General features: G+C 40.9%; 1 protein-coding gene across 1 annotated transcript in view; it reads right to left on the bottom strand.

The window, feature by feature from the left end:
- Positions 1 to 2,576: 2,576 nt before the first annotated feature.
- The window catches only part of TMC3 (transmembrane channel like 3), a 1,325,854-nt gene continuing 1,309,358 nt past the window's right edge, over positions 2,577 to 19,072 (bottom strand). The window contains exon 22 of the mRNA XM_044067925.1: positions 2,577 to 3,814. Coding sequence (XP_043923860.1) covers positions 2,953 to 3,814 — 862 coding nt within the window. The 3' untranslated portion in view covers positions 2,577 to 2,952. The remainder of the gene's footprint in view (positions 3,815 to 19,072) is intronic.

Genomic DNA, 19,072 nt, shown 5'->3' with positions numbered 1-19,072 from the left:
CTGACCACAGTGGCAATGTGGTGATCAAAAGAGAGGTTGCTGTCAGCCTGTGTTCCCAGATCTCTTATGACACCTTCTGTGTTCAGTGGACTACCATCAGTGTGGTAATTCATGGGAACCGGGTTTTTCTTAAAGGGGATGCTAACACATTTTTTGGCACTGAGCTTAAGGCCATGGTTCTGACACCAGTCATTGATCTCTGTAGGATGTCAACATCACTTGGGGAGTTAATTAGGGCTCCCAACTTGCAATTGTCTGTGAACGTTGTCAGCCACAGTCCCTTAGTGTTGTCCTGAACTTCAGAGAAGTAGATACCAAACATGAGAGGACCCAGGACCAAACCCTGTGTGACTCCACTCATGTCTGGTTGACAGTCTGACTTGGAGTCAGCTATTTTCACTCTGTGGGTTCTATCTGTGAGCCAGTTTGCAATCCACCTAGTAATATAGAGGTTGATGCCTATCTTAGTGAGTTTTTCTATGATTCCTGAGTGGGGAATGGTATCAAAAGCCTTGGCCGGATCAAGGTAGGCTTTATGAACCACCTTGCCTTCATCCACACCTCTGGTGACTGACATAAAGAAGAAGACCAGGTAGAACAGGCATGAGCTACCCTTCACAAAACCAAACGGTGTGGAATCCAGAGTTTGGAGGTTCCCTATATCTTTCATTATTTGGTCCATGATGATGCGTTCCATAGCTTTGCATACCAGACTTGTCATGCTAATGGGGTGATAGTTCTCAGGGTATGTAGTTGCTCCTCCTTTGTGGAGAGGGATGACTGTAGCAATGAGCCATTCGGTAGAGACAAAGCCTGAGGTGAGGCTGTGATTGAACAGGTTACACAGGTGAGGTGCCAGTTCACTCTGTAGTTCATTTAAAACACAGCCAGGGATATTGTCAGGTCCCATAGAAGCTGTATTCTTGGCCTTGGACAGTGCTGTTTTAACATGTGCAGCAGGGGTAAAGTTAGCACTGAAGCTGTCAGCCAGTATATTGGCAATATCTGTTGGCTCAGTATAGAAGGTGCCATTGTGCAACAGCTCCGAGCAAATCTGGGTATTGCTGTGGAGATTCTTTACATAACTATAGAAGGCCTTGTACTTGTCTTTACTATCTGCTGCAATTCTGTTTTTGTAGCTAGCTTTAGAGGATTTGATGAGGAATCTCAACTTTTTGTTGAGGCTGATAAGGGAGTTTTTCCAGTCTTGGGATTTCACTTATTCCTCATCAGTTTCCTCCTTCTGTTGTAGAGTTTGTTTATGGCAGAGGACCACCAGACTGGCTTCCTTTTTTTGGTGGAGAGTGTCATGGTTCTATTGGGTATGGCGAGATCCATGCATTTGTGTATGTGTTGATACAGGGCATTAGTGTATGATTTGGTGGTCATGCAGATATTCTCAAATTGCATGGGTGCCATGAAGTTAGCCACCTCTGTTTTTATGAGCCCAAAGTTAGCTTTGGAGAAGTTTTTCATGGTAGTTACCTTTGCGGGGGGGATGTGGATTTCCAAGATGATTAGTTTGTGGTCAGCTCTAACCAGGGAGGAGTTGACTACTGGTACAGAGAAATGGTCACCCATGTTAGTAATGACCAGGTTAAGGATGTTGCTCCCTCTAGTGGGGGTAGGAATGAGCTAGCCAAGGGCAATGGAATTAATGAATTCCAGGAAACGTTGGGCAAGTGTATTGGTACATGAGTAGTTTTCCCAGTTAATGGAGGGGTAGTTGAAGTTGCCCAGTATAAGAGTGTTAATTTGGGCCCTAATATTCTACAGGGTGCTTAGGAACGTAGAGTGTGAATCTTGGGTCATGGTTGGGGACCTATAGCAGGCTACAACCTGAACCGCTGTCTTAGCCAATGTTAGCTGAACCTGAAGTATCTGTGATGCATCATGTTGGGCTACCAGTCTGGAGGTGTGCGCATCCTTTATGAGTATGGAAACAGCACTGCCTTTGGAGCTTCGGTCCAAGTACTGGGGCCGGAAGGAATGGAATGAGTTATAGCCTGGCAGTGCAGGGGTGCTATCTGCTGCCTTGAACCAGGTCTCTGTTACAGCACAAATGTCAATGTTCTCCATTTTAAGGAGTGCTTCGAGTGAGTGCATTTTGAGATTTAGACTTCTAGCGTTGAGCAGCATGACCCTCAGATTGCATTAGTTTGTAGCTATTACGGTGGTAATTTGGTCTTTGGAACACCGCCTAAAAAAGGCATGATGTTATTGCTGTATATCTTGCATGAAAACAAACGTGTTATATGTACTACACCTATAAAAGAATGTCAGTGCGTTATATGTTATACATATAGAATTGATGTTAGTGATACATATTTTGCATATATTGAAATTACATGTTATATCAGATACACACACAGAAACACACTCAGTGCTGTATATATGACAAATAAATGATGTCAACACTGTAATGCACATACAAAAGAACTTCAGTGCTGCATATGTTATGCATGTAGATATGCAATCCGTGCTGTATATGTTACAAAACACAGCTCCTTGGCACTGCTAATATTGATAATTATATTCATGCAAGGTTCTTTATGAAGCAACAATATTGTTGGGCATTAACTTCGTACAAAAATTATACATGCATAGCTGCACTCAGTTATTTTAAAACATAGTTCTTTGGAAGATAAGATTCTTGCTTTTGCATAGTTAAAACTGACTTCATGAAAGTTTACTAAAATAATTTTGTGACCATAGAGAAATGTGTTTATCAGACTGTGACATCACCAACATGATTAACCTGAGAAATGATGCTGAGACACTGAACACGACAGGACTTTGTAGGTCGCAGACTTACATTACTTTTTTCTTCTGTAATACAGTGCGGGCTCATAAATATTGTTTCCATTTCAACATAAGCAGGTATACACATGGAGCTTCTGAACATAAACAAGATCAGCTTCAGTTGCTGTAATTTTTCAGAACATTGAAACATCATACATTTGAAAAGATAAGCTCACTAGAACCTGAAATATTAAGCTCAGCACATGTTTTTGGTCTCTGTTTTGTAACTTTCTCACCAGACTTCAGAAATGGTTCTTTGCTGTGAATGACCTGTAGGTATTGGTCACTGCTGCTGTTCTGCTGATCACTGCTTGATGCTCCAGACGCGGAATCTGAGTCGGTAAATGACGGCTCCACATTGTGTTTCACTTTTAATTTCACATTACATTCTGGAAGTTGCTCACTAGAAGTGAATTTTTTTGTGCGTTTCTTACAAGGAATGTATGAAGCTTCTTCCAATTCTACCTCACTTTCATCCTCATATGTTCTGTAATGCAAGTGCGCCAAGTCTCTGCTAGTTAGGATCTGGGTCTCTGGATCCTCTCCAATGTAAAAGTGTGGAGCATGTTGGAGGTCTGAGCGTGGTCGTGGGTGTCGAGATCGCTTCACAAACTCTCTTACATGCTCTTCCTCCTCTGCTTCCTCTTCACTAAAGTGGGGTGAATGCAGTCTGTGTTGAGTCTGTACAGTGTACCTTCTTATATTTCTTGGGCACAGCTCCATTACTTCTCTTGAATCTTCCATCCTGAAACGCCTGGGTGTTCGTCCAGTTGCCCTGAGATACTTCTTATGAGGTTTGCACTCATTTATAATCACATATCGAGTACCGTGCACTCTTTGGGCTGGATATATTGGGGCACTGCCTCCAAAAGTCTCTATCTGCACTGGCTTAATGCCTTTTCTCAATATGGGACCAGAATGGACCTTTTCTAGATATCTATTGTAAGATAACGAATGCTGGGACTTTGTTTTGTAGACATCGGCTGTGCTTCCATGAAACACTCCAGGATACCTAAAAAATGAACCATATTTATTTGTCAATATTATTATTTTTTTCAGTCCTACTTACATCTCTATATTAAGCCATCTGTATTTGCAGTGTAATGCATTAAGGCATTTTATTCTCAAAAAATAGTCAGCACATATTTCTTTATGAGGGTGATTTCAGAATTGGGGACCCTCATGCAGGACCAGATATACACAACATTAATGACCCTCCCTGTAGCAATAAAACTTCTCGAATGGGCAAACACATTTGGTGAAGTACCAGGAGTTATTCTTATTTATTCAAAAACCTCTTTATTCCCCTAATACACACAACAGAATATGTAATAACTTGCAATATGAACAAGCAACAGTCTGCTTCAACCATAGACACACAGTTACAACTCAGCACAGATATTTCCTTGAAACTTGAGCAATATCTGAAAATAAATGTACTTTTATTGCTAACAATGTGGCTACTAACTGTGTAGAAGGCATCTTTAAAATATAACTCTTTATCAGTGCATTTAGGATAGACCTTAGTACAGTGGTGACACAGTTTTGTGTTAAATTATATTTGCATAAAATAAAGTATAATGTTTTGGAAGCACGCAGACTTCGATATTTGAAAAGAATAGCCCAAAGCATGCCTCAGATTAAACTGTCACTGCTACAACTTTATTTCAGTTACTTGAACTAAACTTCCATGTGCCACAATCATTCCACATGTCCCAGCTACACTGTCGCTTACTATATCTGCACATCAGCACCTATCATATCTACACCACTACCAGTTACATGTTCTCTACTGCTGTCATGTCTATATAACCATGTAGCACACCAGCATTATTTGACCGAAAATGATTACACCTTTCTAAAATTATACCACCACCTTCTACAATGCCAACACTTCCTGTTGCAGCCACATCACAATTTTCTACATCTGCTTTGCCAGCTCTGCTAATACACAATGTTCTGCCCCATCTGCACCACTATAACCATGGTATACAACTACCAAAGCTGTATCAACACATAATTATACTGTAACATGCACCAGAGCACCATGTAAAGCTGCGCCACAATGTGTCACAACACTATCAACTCCTTCAACTACCCTGCTCCCTACCAAAGCTGCATCACCATATAATTACACAGTAACCTCTCTCAGTGCACCACCATGTAAAACTGCACCGCATTCTACCAAAACCACATTACCTTCAAGTGCATAGCATAAAACTACACTTTATCCTACTCCAGCTGCACTGATGTCAGCTACAACTGCTCTCAAACTGAACTTTACTGTCTCCTACCCTGGTTGCAGTCCTGAAACCTATGACTGCACAGCATAAAACTCCACTGTTACCTGCCCCAGCCTCATTGCTGCCAGCTACAACTGCACAAATGTTTATATTTACTGTTTTTACCCCACTTAAAGTACTACCACCTACAACTCCACTAGGACATAGCTACAGTATTACCTGTCTCATCACTTACACTTGTACCACCATATAACTACAATGTGACCTGCAACAAGTTCATTACTGTCACCTGAAAGTGCATTGATGCATATTTTTGCTGTCACCTTTTCCAGTTACAGTATTACCATTTACAACTACACCAGCACATAACTGCACTGTGGCTTACACCAGCTATAATACTACCTCCAAAAGCTGCACCAATGTTCAAATACACTTTGACCTGCCCCAGATGCATGATGTAAAACTGCCGCACAACCACAAAGCTACACCATATCCTACCACAACTGTACTGATACATCTACACCACCATATAACTACTCATTGCCCTACCACAGATACATCATGTAGAACTGCAGCACAACCCATCAGAAATTCACCATATCCTACCACAATTGCATTGCTACTACAGTTACACTACCACATGACTACACTGTGACCTGCTCCAGCTGCATCATGTAGAACTGCAGCAAAACCCCTTACAAATACACCATATTCTACCACGATTGTATTGCTACTACACTTACACTACCACATGACTACAGTGTGACCTGCCCCATACACATCATGTAGAACTACATCACAACCCTTCACAAAAGCACCATATCCTACCACAATTGCATTTCTACTACAGTTACACTACTATATAACTACACTGTGATGTGCCTCAGACACATCCTGTAGAACTACAACATAACCCTTTACAAATGCACCATATCCTACCACAATTGCATTGTGACTAAACTAATGTCTTTCGGCTTTTCCTGGTTAGGGGTCGTCACAGCAGAACTCTGGTCCTCTAATGATTGGCAGTAGATTTTTACTGTGCCGAGATGCCAGCCCGACACCCAACCTTCAAAGAAGGCACACCCATTCATGCACAGACCTATCTGCATGTCTTTAAACATCACTTGACCGTGGGGAGGACTTGCATTCTCCATGCAGAAGGCACTCCAGCAGAGAATCAAATCAGAGAAATCTCTTGCTGTGAGGAGACAATGCTAACCGCTGCACCACCGCGGCCTCTGCTACCACAATCACATTGCTACTACAGTTACACTACCACATGACTACACTGTGACCTGGCCCAGCAGTAAGGTCACTTACTGCAACTGCATCACCAAATAACTGCACCAGATTACAGAAGCAAAAAAGGAGAAGCTTTTACTCTAGAGATAATTGGTTAGAAATAACCTTGAGTACTGTATGTAGCTTTGAAGGCCATACAATGAAAAGGACGTCAAGACGCTAGAAGAAAATGACAAAAATCTACCAGAAAGATCTGTGTGATGGAGAGGAGGGAATAAAAGAAGAAGCTAGAGGAGCAAGAGCTCTTCTCACTCAGAATCAAAGAATCAGAGCAGGTGTGGGTCTGGTATCAGAGTGGGTGTGGGTCTGGTATCAGAGCGAGTGAGGGTCTGGTATCAGAGTGGGTATGGGTCTGATATCAGAGCAGATGAGGGCCTGGTATCAGAGCGGGTGTGGGTCTGGTATCAGAGTGGGTGTGGGTCTGGTATCAGAGTGAGTGTGGGTCTGGTATCAGAGCGGGTATGGGTCTGGTATCAGAGTGGGTGTGGGTCTGGTATCAGAGCAGATGGGGGCCTGGTATCAGAGCGGGTGTGGGTCTGGTATCAGAGTGGGTGTGGGTCTGGTATCAGAGTGGGTGAGTGTCTGGTATCAGAGCAGGTGTGGGTCTGGTGCACAAGAACATGTCAGGGAGATCTCCACAGGGTCACCCTAAAAAGGAATAACAGAAGCAGACTGTACAAACTAACTACTAACTACTTCTGCCACAGAGAAGGCTGGTGACCTCTGGAATGGGTGATGGAGGAAGAATTCACAGAGGCATTAAAAGTGAATGAGGTAGGTGAAGAAACCACATTTTGTCCTTCTAAAACTACATCAACATCTGTTCCAGCTGAATTGCCACTTGCCCCAGCTTGCACATCTTGCCATAACAGGATTCCCATCTGATTGTCATTGTTTGGTGAACACTCTCTTAGAATAGTTTTATCAGCTTTCATTTTTAATTTATAATTTTACAGGCAGGAGGGCTGGACCCAAGGAGCCCATTTTAGCTATGATCTGATTAGACTACATAGCAAATTATGTAAGCATCATATTCTGATACAGATAGAAAACTTAAAGGTGAGTAAGATCACTTCTACACATTCATGCGTGCCTAAGCATGATGGTCAGAAAGCTCACTTTCTTAAATGCCCCAGATCCTTTCTGGTCAAATGATTTGTTCATCCTCACACAGTATGCAAACAGAGGCTGAAGGAATCAAACCTTGAGCTACAGGAAACACTCACTGTGTTAATCGTCTGCACTAACTGCCAGCATTAAATAATGTTGCACTAGTAGCACCCGTAAAATGTGCAACTTTACACTCCCCTTTTCATAGGTCAGTGTGTACAGTGAAAGACTAACACAGGGGCATATGTGGGAGAACCTGCTGGCATCATCACTGACCAGTGAAAACTGGCCTCCTGCCTACGTACTGAGGCATGAATCACTGGCTGGACTTTTGGATAAAACAGAATGTATGACTATCCATTAAATCAAAACTTATAAACTACATTTTTTCATATGGAATCCAAGCCCTTTCCACCTCCTTCCATGAGGCTGCGCTCCTTAAACTCTATCCTTCAATATAACTTACTCTGGGGTCACCACAGTGCATGAATAAGGAGAAATGATATGTTACAGTGACCCTCTTTAATGAATTAGCAGGTAGATTACATGGCAAAAACAATAAACCACACTATGATGCTTCATAAAGTAGGACAAACTGTGCACAATTTATTTATTTGTTTAATATTTGTTGACCGGGCTCAAAAAAGCTCCAAAAGAACAGACAAAATTTAAAAACAAATTACAGTTACAAGACATTTAACTTCAGTAACAGATACATTAGAGTTTAGATAAGATAAAATACAGATCAAATACCACATCCCTTATTTTCAGGTTTGAATCTTTTTTTTTTTCATAGAAGGAGAGTAGCAAAAAGGAAGAGAGAAATTCTTAGACCGGGGTCTTAGTAAGGAGTTGGGAAAAAGACGAGTAATAGAGGAGAATACAAAGAGGAAAAGGAGGGAGAAGTAAAGTGGTGCGCTTCAATTAGAGCAGGAAGCAGGTGGAGTATCTATTAAGTCTAGCTGGGTAAACTAAGTCCAACTTTCAGGTAAAGTGACCTTAACAATATGAAGAATATAAGGTGGAATAGCTAAGGAAAAGTAACATGGTGTTATAACAGGAGGAGAAAGTTTTAGTCAGGATTGCTGCAGGGACAGAGCAAGCGGCTAGTAAGATGAAGTTTAAGTTTCTTTTTGAAAAGTGAAGTAGAGGAGATATTAGTGAGGTCACCAAGAAGTAGGGTCCAGGTTTTCCCCACTGTATAGGAGAAAAGGGAGTCACCTGCTTTATTGCTGGATTTATGTGTAGATACTAATAGTTTGTTAGATGAGCGAAGGTTAGAGAGATTTTTATATGGACTGATGAAATTTGTAAGAACTGGTGTTTTATCTGGGTAATAAAGGATTTTTTGGGTGATAATTAGTTGCTGAAATAAAAACTGATTGTGCAGTTCAAGCCAACCGAGTTGTTTTAAATTTAGGCAGTGGTGTGTTCTAAATGGGGAGCTGGTAGCAAATCTGGCTATACTGTTATAGGAGATAGCCAATTTGTTCAGGTTAGTTTTAGATAGATTAGTATATATAGGTGAGGCATAGAAGAGAGTAGAGATAAGGTGGGTGTGGGCAATGGTAGTTCTAGCTGTAGGAGTGAGGAAGGGCTTGATTTTGTAGAGGGAGCAAAGTTTTTTGTTTATCTATTTTATTGTGGTATTAATATGAGTGTCATAGTTAAGGCTATGGTCAATAGTAACCCCTAAAAGTTTGGTTGCTGTGTCAGGAGATATGACTGCGCCATTTTTGGATATGATAGAGAAATAAAGTGGAGTAGATTTTTGTGTTGGAGTAAATAGCAGTAGTTTAGTCTTTTTAGGGTTAAGGAGGAGACATCACTGTTAAAAACAGTCTTCTACAAGCTGAAAGACATTTTGGGTGAAGGCCTGAAGTTCAGCTGGGCTTGTGGCTGAGGAGACTAAGGTGGAATCATCAGCATATTGTATGGTTACAACTTGGGGGATACTAGAAGCTAGATCATTGATAAAGATTGACAATAAAAGAGGGCCTAAAATAGATCCTTGGGGTACACCAAGGGGGACAGGAAGAGGAGAGGATAGAGTGTTTTCCTAGAACACTGCCTGTTTCCGATTATCTAAGTAAGACTTGAACCACTGCAGTGCTTGAGTGTCAAGTGAGAGTGATTTCAGAAGATTCAAGAGAATATGATGATTAACAATGTTGAATGCTTTTGAAAGATCAATAAAGACAGTAGATGAGAGGATGTTATTGTTACGGTTTTTGTTGATGTGATCAGTAAATGAAAGAAGGGCAGTAGTAGTGCTATGGAAGGGACGAAAGCCATGCTGAGAGTGAGCTAGTAGTTAATTTAGAAGGAGGTGGTCAAGTAGCTGTCGGTGGATGCATTTTTCCATGATTTTAGCTAAGGGAGAAAGTAGGGCAATTGGACGAACGTTTGAATGTTCTGTTGAGTTTCCACCCTTATGAAGGGGGATAATATGTGAGATTTTCCAGATGGATGGGATAGTACCTTCTTTTATGGTTCTGTTAATTAGGATTGAGATAGGGTAAGCAATTACTTTAGCTGCAATTTGAAGATACTGAGCAGGTAGTAGGTCTGCAGAGGGGGTAGAGGGTTTGAATTTTTGTAGGAGGGTACTGATGGATGTAGGGACAGGTTGGAATTGAAAAGTGGGTGGAGAGGTAAAGGAGGAGGGGAGTGAATAAGTAGATACAGGAGGTAGTGAGTTAGCAAGAGACTGGATAGCTTCAGTAAAGAAGTTGTTGAAGGAGTCAGCAATTTGTTTGGGAGTGTCTTTGGTGATACCGGAAGGGGTGGGTAATTTGGAGGTGTCTGGATTAAGGAGTGTATTGATCCCTGAACAGAATTTCTTAGGGCTTTGGTGGTTGTTTTGCTGGAGTTGAAAGAAGAATGTTTTTTGTCTAATAGTACAGATGATTTAGTAGAGTTTCTAAGCTGTTTAAATTTTATGTGATCAGATGGGTCTTTAGAAGCACGCCATCTTGACCATAGTTTGTTTCTCAGCAACATTTTGTGCTTAGTTTCTTTTGTAAGCCAAGGTGCAATTTTGGTCCTATTCCTAAGGGTACGGGAAGGGGCATGGAGGTTGAGGATTTAAAGGAAATTAGAATTGAAATAGGCCACAGCTTTGTCAAGATGAAGGTGTTTTAAGGGTGACCAGTTACAAAGGCTTAGTTCATTTTGGAATTATTCAGGGTTAAAGTGTTTATTGGAGCAAGTGGTTCTGAAGGTTGTAGATCTATGTGTATTGGTCTTATGTCGAAGTAAATAAGTTAAAGAGTGATCACTCATATCATCAGGGAGGATGCCTACCATGTAGTTAGGGGAGAGAGTATTTATAAGGATCCAATCAAGGATAGATTCTTTGTTGGTGGGTTTATGGATGCGAGTGGGCGAGGAAACAATTTGAGAAAAGCCATGTCGGTTAATGTGATTAGAAGGTTATCAGCATTACAGATATTCCAGTCAATATTAAAGTCACCTAGGACAATGGTTTCTTGAGGATAGGTAGTGGACAGCCAACTGAGGATATTTTCAAGGAGGTTGATGTTATTACCTGGTGGAAGATAAGAGCATAGAATATAGGTGGATTTACAAGTATTTAGTTGTAGTTTGGCAAAAAGAATTTCAGAGTTGGTGTCTGATGGAAGACAAGTGTTTAATGGTGTAAGTTGGAGCCCTGTTTTATATAGTAAGGCTATGCCCCCACCCTTCTTGTTAGGGCTATCCACTCTTAAAATACTATATTCTGGAAGAGTGATATTACAGTCCTGTACATATGGTTTTAGCCATGTCTCTGTAAGACATAAAATATCAAAGTTAAGTAACTGAAGTAGGGCATGAAGCTGAGTTATTTTATTGTTAATACTATGTATGTTTAAGTGAGCTAATAAGAGGGAGTTAGGGGAGTGTGTAGGGTGTGTAGGGATGAGGAAGAAGGACTGGTTGTGTAGGTAGTAGTATTGTTGGTAGGGCCAGGGTTGGGATGAATGTCACCATCTAAAAGGAGGTGAAGATGTAATCTGGAAGTGTGAATTAGTGTTAGATTTGGTAAGGTGTGTGTTTTTTTGAAATGGAAGTGTTTGTAGTAAATATGGGCAACTCTGTGATATCTTGGGAAGAAATAATTGGATGTATATGTTATGTTTATGTGTTTTAGGGTAGGTGATAGAGCAGGAAGGGATGTTTGTTTTGAGGAGTGATGGAAGTTAGAGCAGTCAAGGAGTTCATAGGCAGTAGAGATATAAATAAGGAAAAGGGAAGGGAGAATTGAAAACAGTAGTAGGGATATAAGGTAAGGAGATAAGGATGAAATATGCATGATGCCAAGGAGGTGGAGTATGGGAAGTAAGGAGAGTGAAAGAATAAAGTAGAGGAGTGGTGAGGTAGTTGGAAGATGTTGGGGAGGGATGGAATGTGATTAGCTGATAGGGAAGTGGGAGTGGTTAGAGAGGTATAAGGCTAGATGCACTGGGGGTGGGTGGAATTTGGGGTAGGGTAGGGGAGTGGAGTGAGCCTCCAGGGCGAATGGAGCAGGAAGAGCACAGCAAGGAGGAGAAAGACCAGCCTGTGAAAAACAATCAATGGAAATGCTGATTGCTGGCGGCAAGTTAAGGTACAGGTAGGTGAAAGAGGTCATAAATATAGAGATAGTCTGAGTAGGTTGGGACAGTAGGAGGATAATGGTGAAAAATGGAAGATTAAAGTAAGACAAGGCAGAGTTAAGTAAGTAACAGTAGCTTTTAATGAAATAAGTAGTAACTTTAGCAAAATCAGTAGATAAAACATGTTAACTGAGTATGGAAAACATGAGGGTGTTGGATAGATTTATAGGGAAGATGGTGCCATCTAGTGGGCAAACGTGTAGTACACAATAACTCCTGTGAGGAAAGAAGTAATCTGATAGTAGGAAAGGCAAGTATGGAAGCCAAGTAAAGGCTACAAGAGGGGTGGGGGTGGGGGGTTAAAAAGTAGGAAAAGGTATGGCTGCTGGCTATCCTGGAGAGGTAGGGATTTTAAATAGACCTAGTGTTTAGACAAATATACAGTTCAAAAAGCAGCCGACATACTTTCTTGCTTTCTTGAGGGGATGGATTCAAAGGATGGCCTCTATTCCTTATTATAGAAAAGGCAGCAGGTATTATTGATTAGAAGGAATCCTGGTCATCAGATAGGACAGGTTAGGACAGGTTCCAACCCTACTGTAGCTGCCAACACAGTTATTGACTCACTAAATTAAAGTCATGCATATCATATTAATTCACTGTATCTTCCCCTTACAATATATTTCAAGGTAAAGTTGAAACTCAGAAGTCTAACACAACTAATACATATGAGAACAGAATTACTGAGCTTGGCTACTACTGTCAGAGGGCTGCATAGTTGTGGAAGACCATGGCAAAGTCTTTATCTCCGAACAACACACCCCTAAGAGTTGACCCACTAGTTAGGGACTTAGGGATACACATAGACAGTAATCTAGCCATTGACCATCATGTGTTTACAATAATGAGGAAATCATTCTATGTTGTGCAACTTATAAACAAAGGCATGGCATCTAGGTCCAAAGAAGTCATTGTTCCACTTTATTCAGCATTCATCAGACCTATCAATGAAAACAGCTCTACATTTGCTATGTACCTAACCAAGCATATCCAACAATTCAAACATTCCCAGAGGTTCCTCGCTAAAAGACTACAGGGTGTAAGTAACATGTCCTATGCAGACCACCATAAGATCCATCCCTGTACAGTAAACTCTCAGTTAACCCAAAGTCAAGCAATCTGCACTCTCAAGAAACCAGCAAAAAAATATTGAAGAAATACAGTACAATTTTCATTTGCACTTTCTGCCCCCCCCCCCCCCGCAGAAACATACCTTAAGTTTTGAGAATTTGAGAGTTTTAAAAAGGAAGATAGGAATAATTTCCCTCTTTCCCCAACCTGAAAACAAGTCAAACCAAGCAAATCATATAGGGCACAGTATTAGTCAGGCCTATTTTTAATAGTAACTCTCAAGCAACCAGACACTACAGTTATCCGGCATGTACCAGTCCCCATGGGTGCCAGTTAACTGAGAGTTTACTGTATTCTGCCTCCTACAGACTGTTGAAGGGAGATCTATGCCTGGCATACAAGGCATTGTCAGACCCCACTCTGACGGAACTCCTGCATATCCGCAAAACAAACAGCACCAGAATTTATTTATTATTTAACATTTGTTGACTGGGAAAGTATGAATAGGATAGAGCCTATTTTCAGTGGAGGCCCATGGAGAAATGCCTCATGGCCATGTCTTTGGAATGTGGGAGGAAACCAGAGCACCCAGAGGAAACCCACATGAATTCAGGGAGTACATGCAGACCACAGAGCAGGCACCCTGGCTGGGAACTGAATCAGAGAAGCTCTTGCTGTGGGGTGACAATATTAACTGCTGCACCACCTAGAATTGCCCACCCTAAAGGCTTAAGCCTTGCCTGTGATATAAATAGGACCTGCTAGAGAGACAGGTAGACATATATGAATCCTAGAGACTACCTTTTCTCTGGAAAAGAATCCCTATCCATGTGAAGCAGAGTTCCCCCCTAACCCAATTCAACTGTAACTTAGACAATTGGATGAGAAACCAGAAATTCATCCTTGGTTTGGCACCTATGTCTCTAATGGACACAGACAGCCTATAAATGGTTCATCTCCCAGGCCCCTGCCTGTAAATGTTTCACCTCCCAAGCCACTGCTTACACTTATCGAGGGTGGCAGAACTTGTCAGAGTTTTGCGATGCATGGCTAGGCTTAAAAAGGCCCTTGGGGTCATTCACCTCATACACAGCTATAAACCGATGACCCTAAACGTGGAATGGGTGATGATGGGTAATGAAAAGCAATGTCCTACAAACTGTAGCTGGACATAAATCTACTGATAAGCAGTGTGGAATGGGGGTAACAGCACTATCATCTGGATCCCTATCACAATATCAAGTTCCAACAGGCAAGTACCAAATCCTGCAGTTGTGAAAAATAAGCTACAATTTGAAAATTTAAATTGTGAATTACAAACTTTGCATTTTACTTTTAAAGTGCTTTTGGAATGGAGTAAGCTACCTACACCCTTCATTGTGAAATCTGTGCATCATGGACCATTGCTAACTCTATATATTACCTTCAAGGACACCTCAGAGTGTGTGTGGTGCGGAGATACTCCCAGAGTGTGTGTGGAGTGGAGATAGTCAAAAGTGCCACAACTTCAGACTTAGTATATCTGCACATTTACAGTCTGATAATTCTGATAATTATAGTTTGAACTCACAGAATTATAATGGGATCCCTATAATTTCCTGAGTCAGGTATTCATGTTCTAAACCTGTCAAGTTAGTAATAAGTGTCTTTGTCTTCTGTTCTGCCACAGAGATTGCTTAGTATTTCCTCAACAGGTTAATCATCATTCCTACCTTCACATAACAGCTCAAGCCATAAGTGCAATGTTGCTATATAAAACTACTGTCCTGTACTTTGCATAGTTCAAAGCCAGAGACAGCACTCCAAAAGTGCATGGCTGTAACACCTTTCATACATTCTGACCACCCACTGAACACAAAAGAGGAAAAGGCAGAGGTGTATCTATTTATGCAAAGGATAAGCACACCTCAAGGCTGGTCAAACAATCTGACATGCTTGAACTACTCCATGTCCAACTAACCATGAGAAAAATCTGTTACCATATCCTTGCTAGCTACGGATCCCCAACCATGAACCAGGAACCCCATACATCATATCTGAAGTTACTAGAATCAGTCATCATACAGCCCAATACCATACTTGTGGGTGATTTGAACTACACCTCCATTAATTGGGAGGAATGAAAGAACACTGACATGCAGGTCCAAAGATTTCTTGACTTTGTAAATTCAAATGCCCTGGAGCAGCTAGTCTGCACTCCCACTAGGGGGACAAATATCTTAGATCTAGTACTCACAAATAAGGGAGAGTGCTGCACTTCCCTAGTGTTTTGCCCTCACTGGTAAGATCAGATCACAAAGTGGCCTCCCTTGAAATAAACGTAAAACTATTCCCCCATCTAACTCCCAAACTTTAAGAACTTCTCTAAGATAAATTACCCCCATTAAGGGACATTATAGCTAGTTTCCAAACTCCCCCAAATCTGGAAAACACAGAAACCTCTGCAGAGGCATACACAAAAGCCCTGTATGACCATATAAACAACTGCATAGAAACAGCAGTACTAGACTGAGTTAAGCCCAGGTCAAATTGCAAAAACTAGGCCACCCTGGTGGACCCCTGGTATTAACAGGTTGTAGAACAAAGGAAGTAAGAGGGAATGTGCATAACAGTGCAAAAAGTCCATCATTAGTCTAAACAAGTGAATCAGGGAACTAGTCACGTCTCTGAAAGCAGACTTTAAGGTTAAAAATAGCCTCCAAAGCTAACGATAACCATAAGGTATTTTTCAGTTATCTCCACAATCTTAAGGTCAACCCCAACAATCTGTGGAATTACTTGTAGATGGTATAGCCTATACCCAGCTTGAAGATATAAGCAAATCTGATGGATGACAAATTCAGCTCAAATTTCACCTCACTATCACCCCCAATTTTCCCCCAAGAAATCCCTTTCACCACCAATTATCACCAAAGAACAGGTTGCCACTGTGCTCTGTAACGCTAAAAACATTGCTTCAAGTGGGACCTGCCAATATACCAGGTTGCTATTAAACATCTTAAATCAGAACTTATCAGGCCCACAGCCTCTGGACTGGTTTTGTCCCTAGAGTGGAGGACAGCAACAGTCATCCCTCTGCATAAAGGGGGAACATCTACTGACCTGGAAAACTACAGAGCCATAAGTTTGACTTGTCCTATATGTAAGGCCATGGAAAGAATAATCATATATGCACCTAATAAATAATGACATAGTACACCTCGAAACACTGGACCCAAACTAATTTGGCTTTGTCAAGGGCAGATCATGCCTACTGAATTTAGTAGATTTATTTGAGAAAGTCACTAAGGTCATGAATGAGGGTAAAAAAGCCCATACCACCTACTTTGAACTGGCCAAGGCATTTTACACAATTCTGCACTCAGATAATGTAAATAAACTTACAAAACTGGGCATAAATCTCTACATCACAAGGTGGACAGCAAACTGGCTCATGGACAGGAAATATGTGGATAAAGTGGGTGAATCCAGATTCAGCAATAGGCAAGTTACTAGTGGTTCATAGGTTAGTACTAGGCTAACTGCCCTTGCGAGCCATTTTAAGCCTGGCCAATTATCCCCTGTGAGATTCAAACCCTGTACCTTGTGTTTGTAAGGCAAACACCTTAACCATTAGGCCACCCACCTGTGCCACAGGATTTAGTACTGGGATCACTCCTGTTCAGAATATACTTCTCTGAAGTCAAGGCTAATGTGGAAGGCCTCTGGATGACAAAGTATGTCAATAACTGCAAGACAGGGGCAGTAATTGAATCCCCCAGTCATGCAGATATCCTTCAGTAGGGTTTAGACCAGACAAAGAATTGGTGCCAGAACCATTACCTAAAACTAAATTAAAAAAAAAAAAGATTTTTCATACCATTTGAGAAGTCAATTAACCCTGCAAGTTACACAATCAATAGCACACCCCTACGAATAGACTCAGAGGTGATTGATCTAGGTACATAGATAGATAGTAGCCTGAACTTTGATCATCCTATATCCATAGTGGTGAGGAAGTCCTTCTATGTGGCACAACTTATTAGTAAAGGCATTGCATCCAAATCCAAGAAAATTATAGTCCTACTGTACTCATCCCTCATTAGACCAATAATTGAGTACAGTGTGCCATTTGGCATGTACTTGACTAGACACTTACAACAGCTGGGATTACCCCTGAGGTTCCTCACAAAGAAAATACAGGGAGAAAAGAACAAGAAGTATGCAGATAGACTAAAAAAAAACATCTCTTTACTCTGTCTCTTACTGCCTATTAAAGGTGACCTATGCCTGATGTACAAGGCACTCACAAATCTGCAAGTCAAATAGCACAAACATCACCTGATCTAGTGATTTAGACTTAGTCAGTGACTCAAGCAAAACACACTGGAAAGACAGATATGTGTCTCAAGAATTGCCTCATCTTTAGAACAGGCTTCCTATTCACATTAATCAGAGCCATTCTCTGGCCTTCTTCAAATACAGTTTGGAGAAGTGGATGAGGAATTACAAATTCATACTTGGGGTAATGCCTATATCCCTTACAGACAGGGGCAATCTGTAAGATACTCAGTTCATAGGCACACATCCATGCCATTGTTTTGCCCCTAGGGGCCATATATTGGGTAAAATTGGATTATATTGGATAGGCTTGTACGGGCTCTTAAACCATTAGCCTAGTGATCTCCTATGAATCTATAACTACACCTTCAATATTTGTAACTTATAATTCTCTTAAGTGTTCTTACTCTTTACTAACAAATCTGTACAGCTTCTTACACTGCTTCTCTGTCCTTTGTTTTTCTACTTCATCCTTCCCATCTGTCAGATAGTCTTTTGACCTCTGCTTCTGTCATGTTTACTTAATATTAGCAGAGAAAAAGCACTCAAAGGATTACTGGTAAACCACAGCAACCAGTAATGAGTACATGCAAAAATAATGAATAAGTGGTAAACCAACACACGGCTTTTTTAAAAACACTTTGTTTAATTAAAATAGGTAAGCACTTTCTCCACTGCCCTGGTGCCTTCATCAGACTATCACACAAACACAAAATAAATGATACAATACATACATGCACTCAATAACATAATAATTCAATTAACATCAATTATAAAAACTTATGTTTGAACTGCCCATTCATTCAACAATCTCTCCATACCATACCGAGAACAGAGCGTATCGTCCTGCATCATTACATTACAGACAGCCTTAAAGGTACATACTCCACAGGTTCCTAGGTTAGTACCAGGCTAACTGCCCTTGTGAGCCATTTTAAGTCTAGCCAATTATCCCCTGTGAGATTCAATCCCTGTACCTTGTGTTTGTAAGGCAAACACCTTAACCATTAGGCAACCCTCCCAACCCTCTAACACTTTATACATACACAGACATATAAAGGCTATCTAAAAACTTACATATTTATTTATACATAAATACAGAATATTCCTACCACTATCAACTCAAACTCATATCTATAGTTACTTTAAGAACCCTCTCGACTTCAAAACAAGTTTAACAGACACCATCCCATTAAAACCAGAGCCTTTATTATCTCTGAACTTCAATATTCATCGCAGCTCACTCATTTCTGTTATATTCTCAATGTCTCTCAATCTAATACTCTCATCTACAACTTCAACCACTATGAAGCTGAATTAATGCATAGCACCTCTCTTCAAAGCATGCCTTGCAGGAGCAATAGTGGTGTTACCTACATGCATGCAATAAACGTGCTCCCTAATCTGTTCTCTCAACATTCTGTTAGGCTTTCTCACGTAAAAGGAATGACAGCATTTACATTGTGCTAGATACACTAAATTCTTGGCACCACAATCTCCTCTGACCTTAAAGCTAAAACTCTGATGGGTATCTGGATGGATAAATGCATCATCACTACAAAT

Source organism: Protopterus annectens, chromosome 3.part1 (assembly GCF_019279795.1).
Source record: "Protopterus annectens isolate FY-2018-M chromosome 3.part1, PAN1.0, whole genome shotgun sequence".
In the NCBI taxonomy this organism is placed as follows: Eukaryota; Metazoa; Chordata; order Ceratodontiformes; family Protopteridae; genus Protopterus; species Protopterus annectens.
This window is presented reverse-complemented; position numbering and strand designations above follow the sequence as displayed.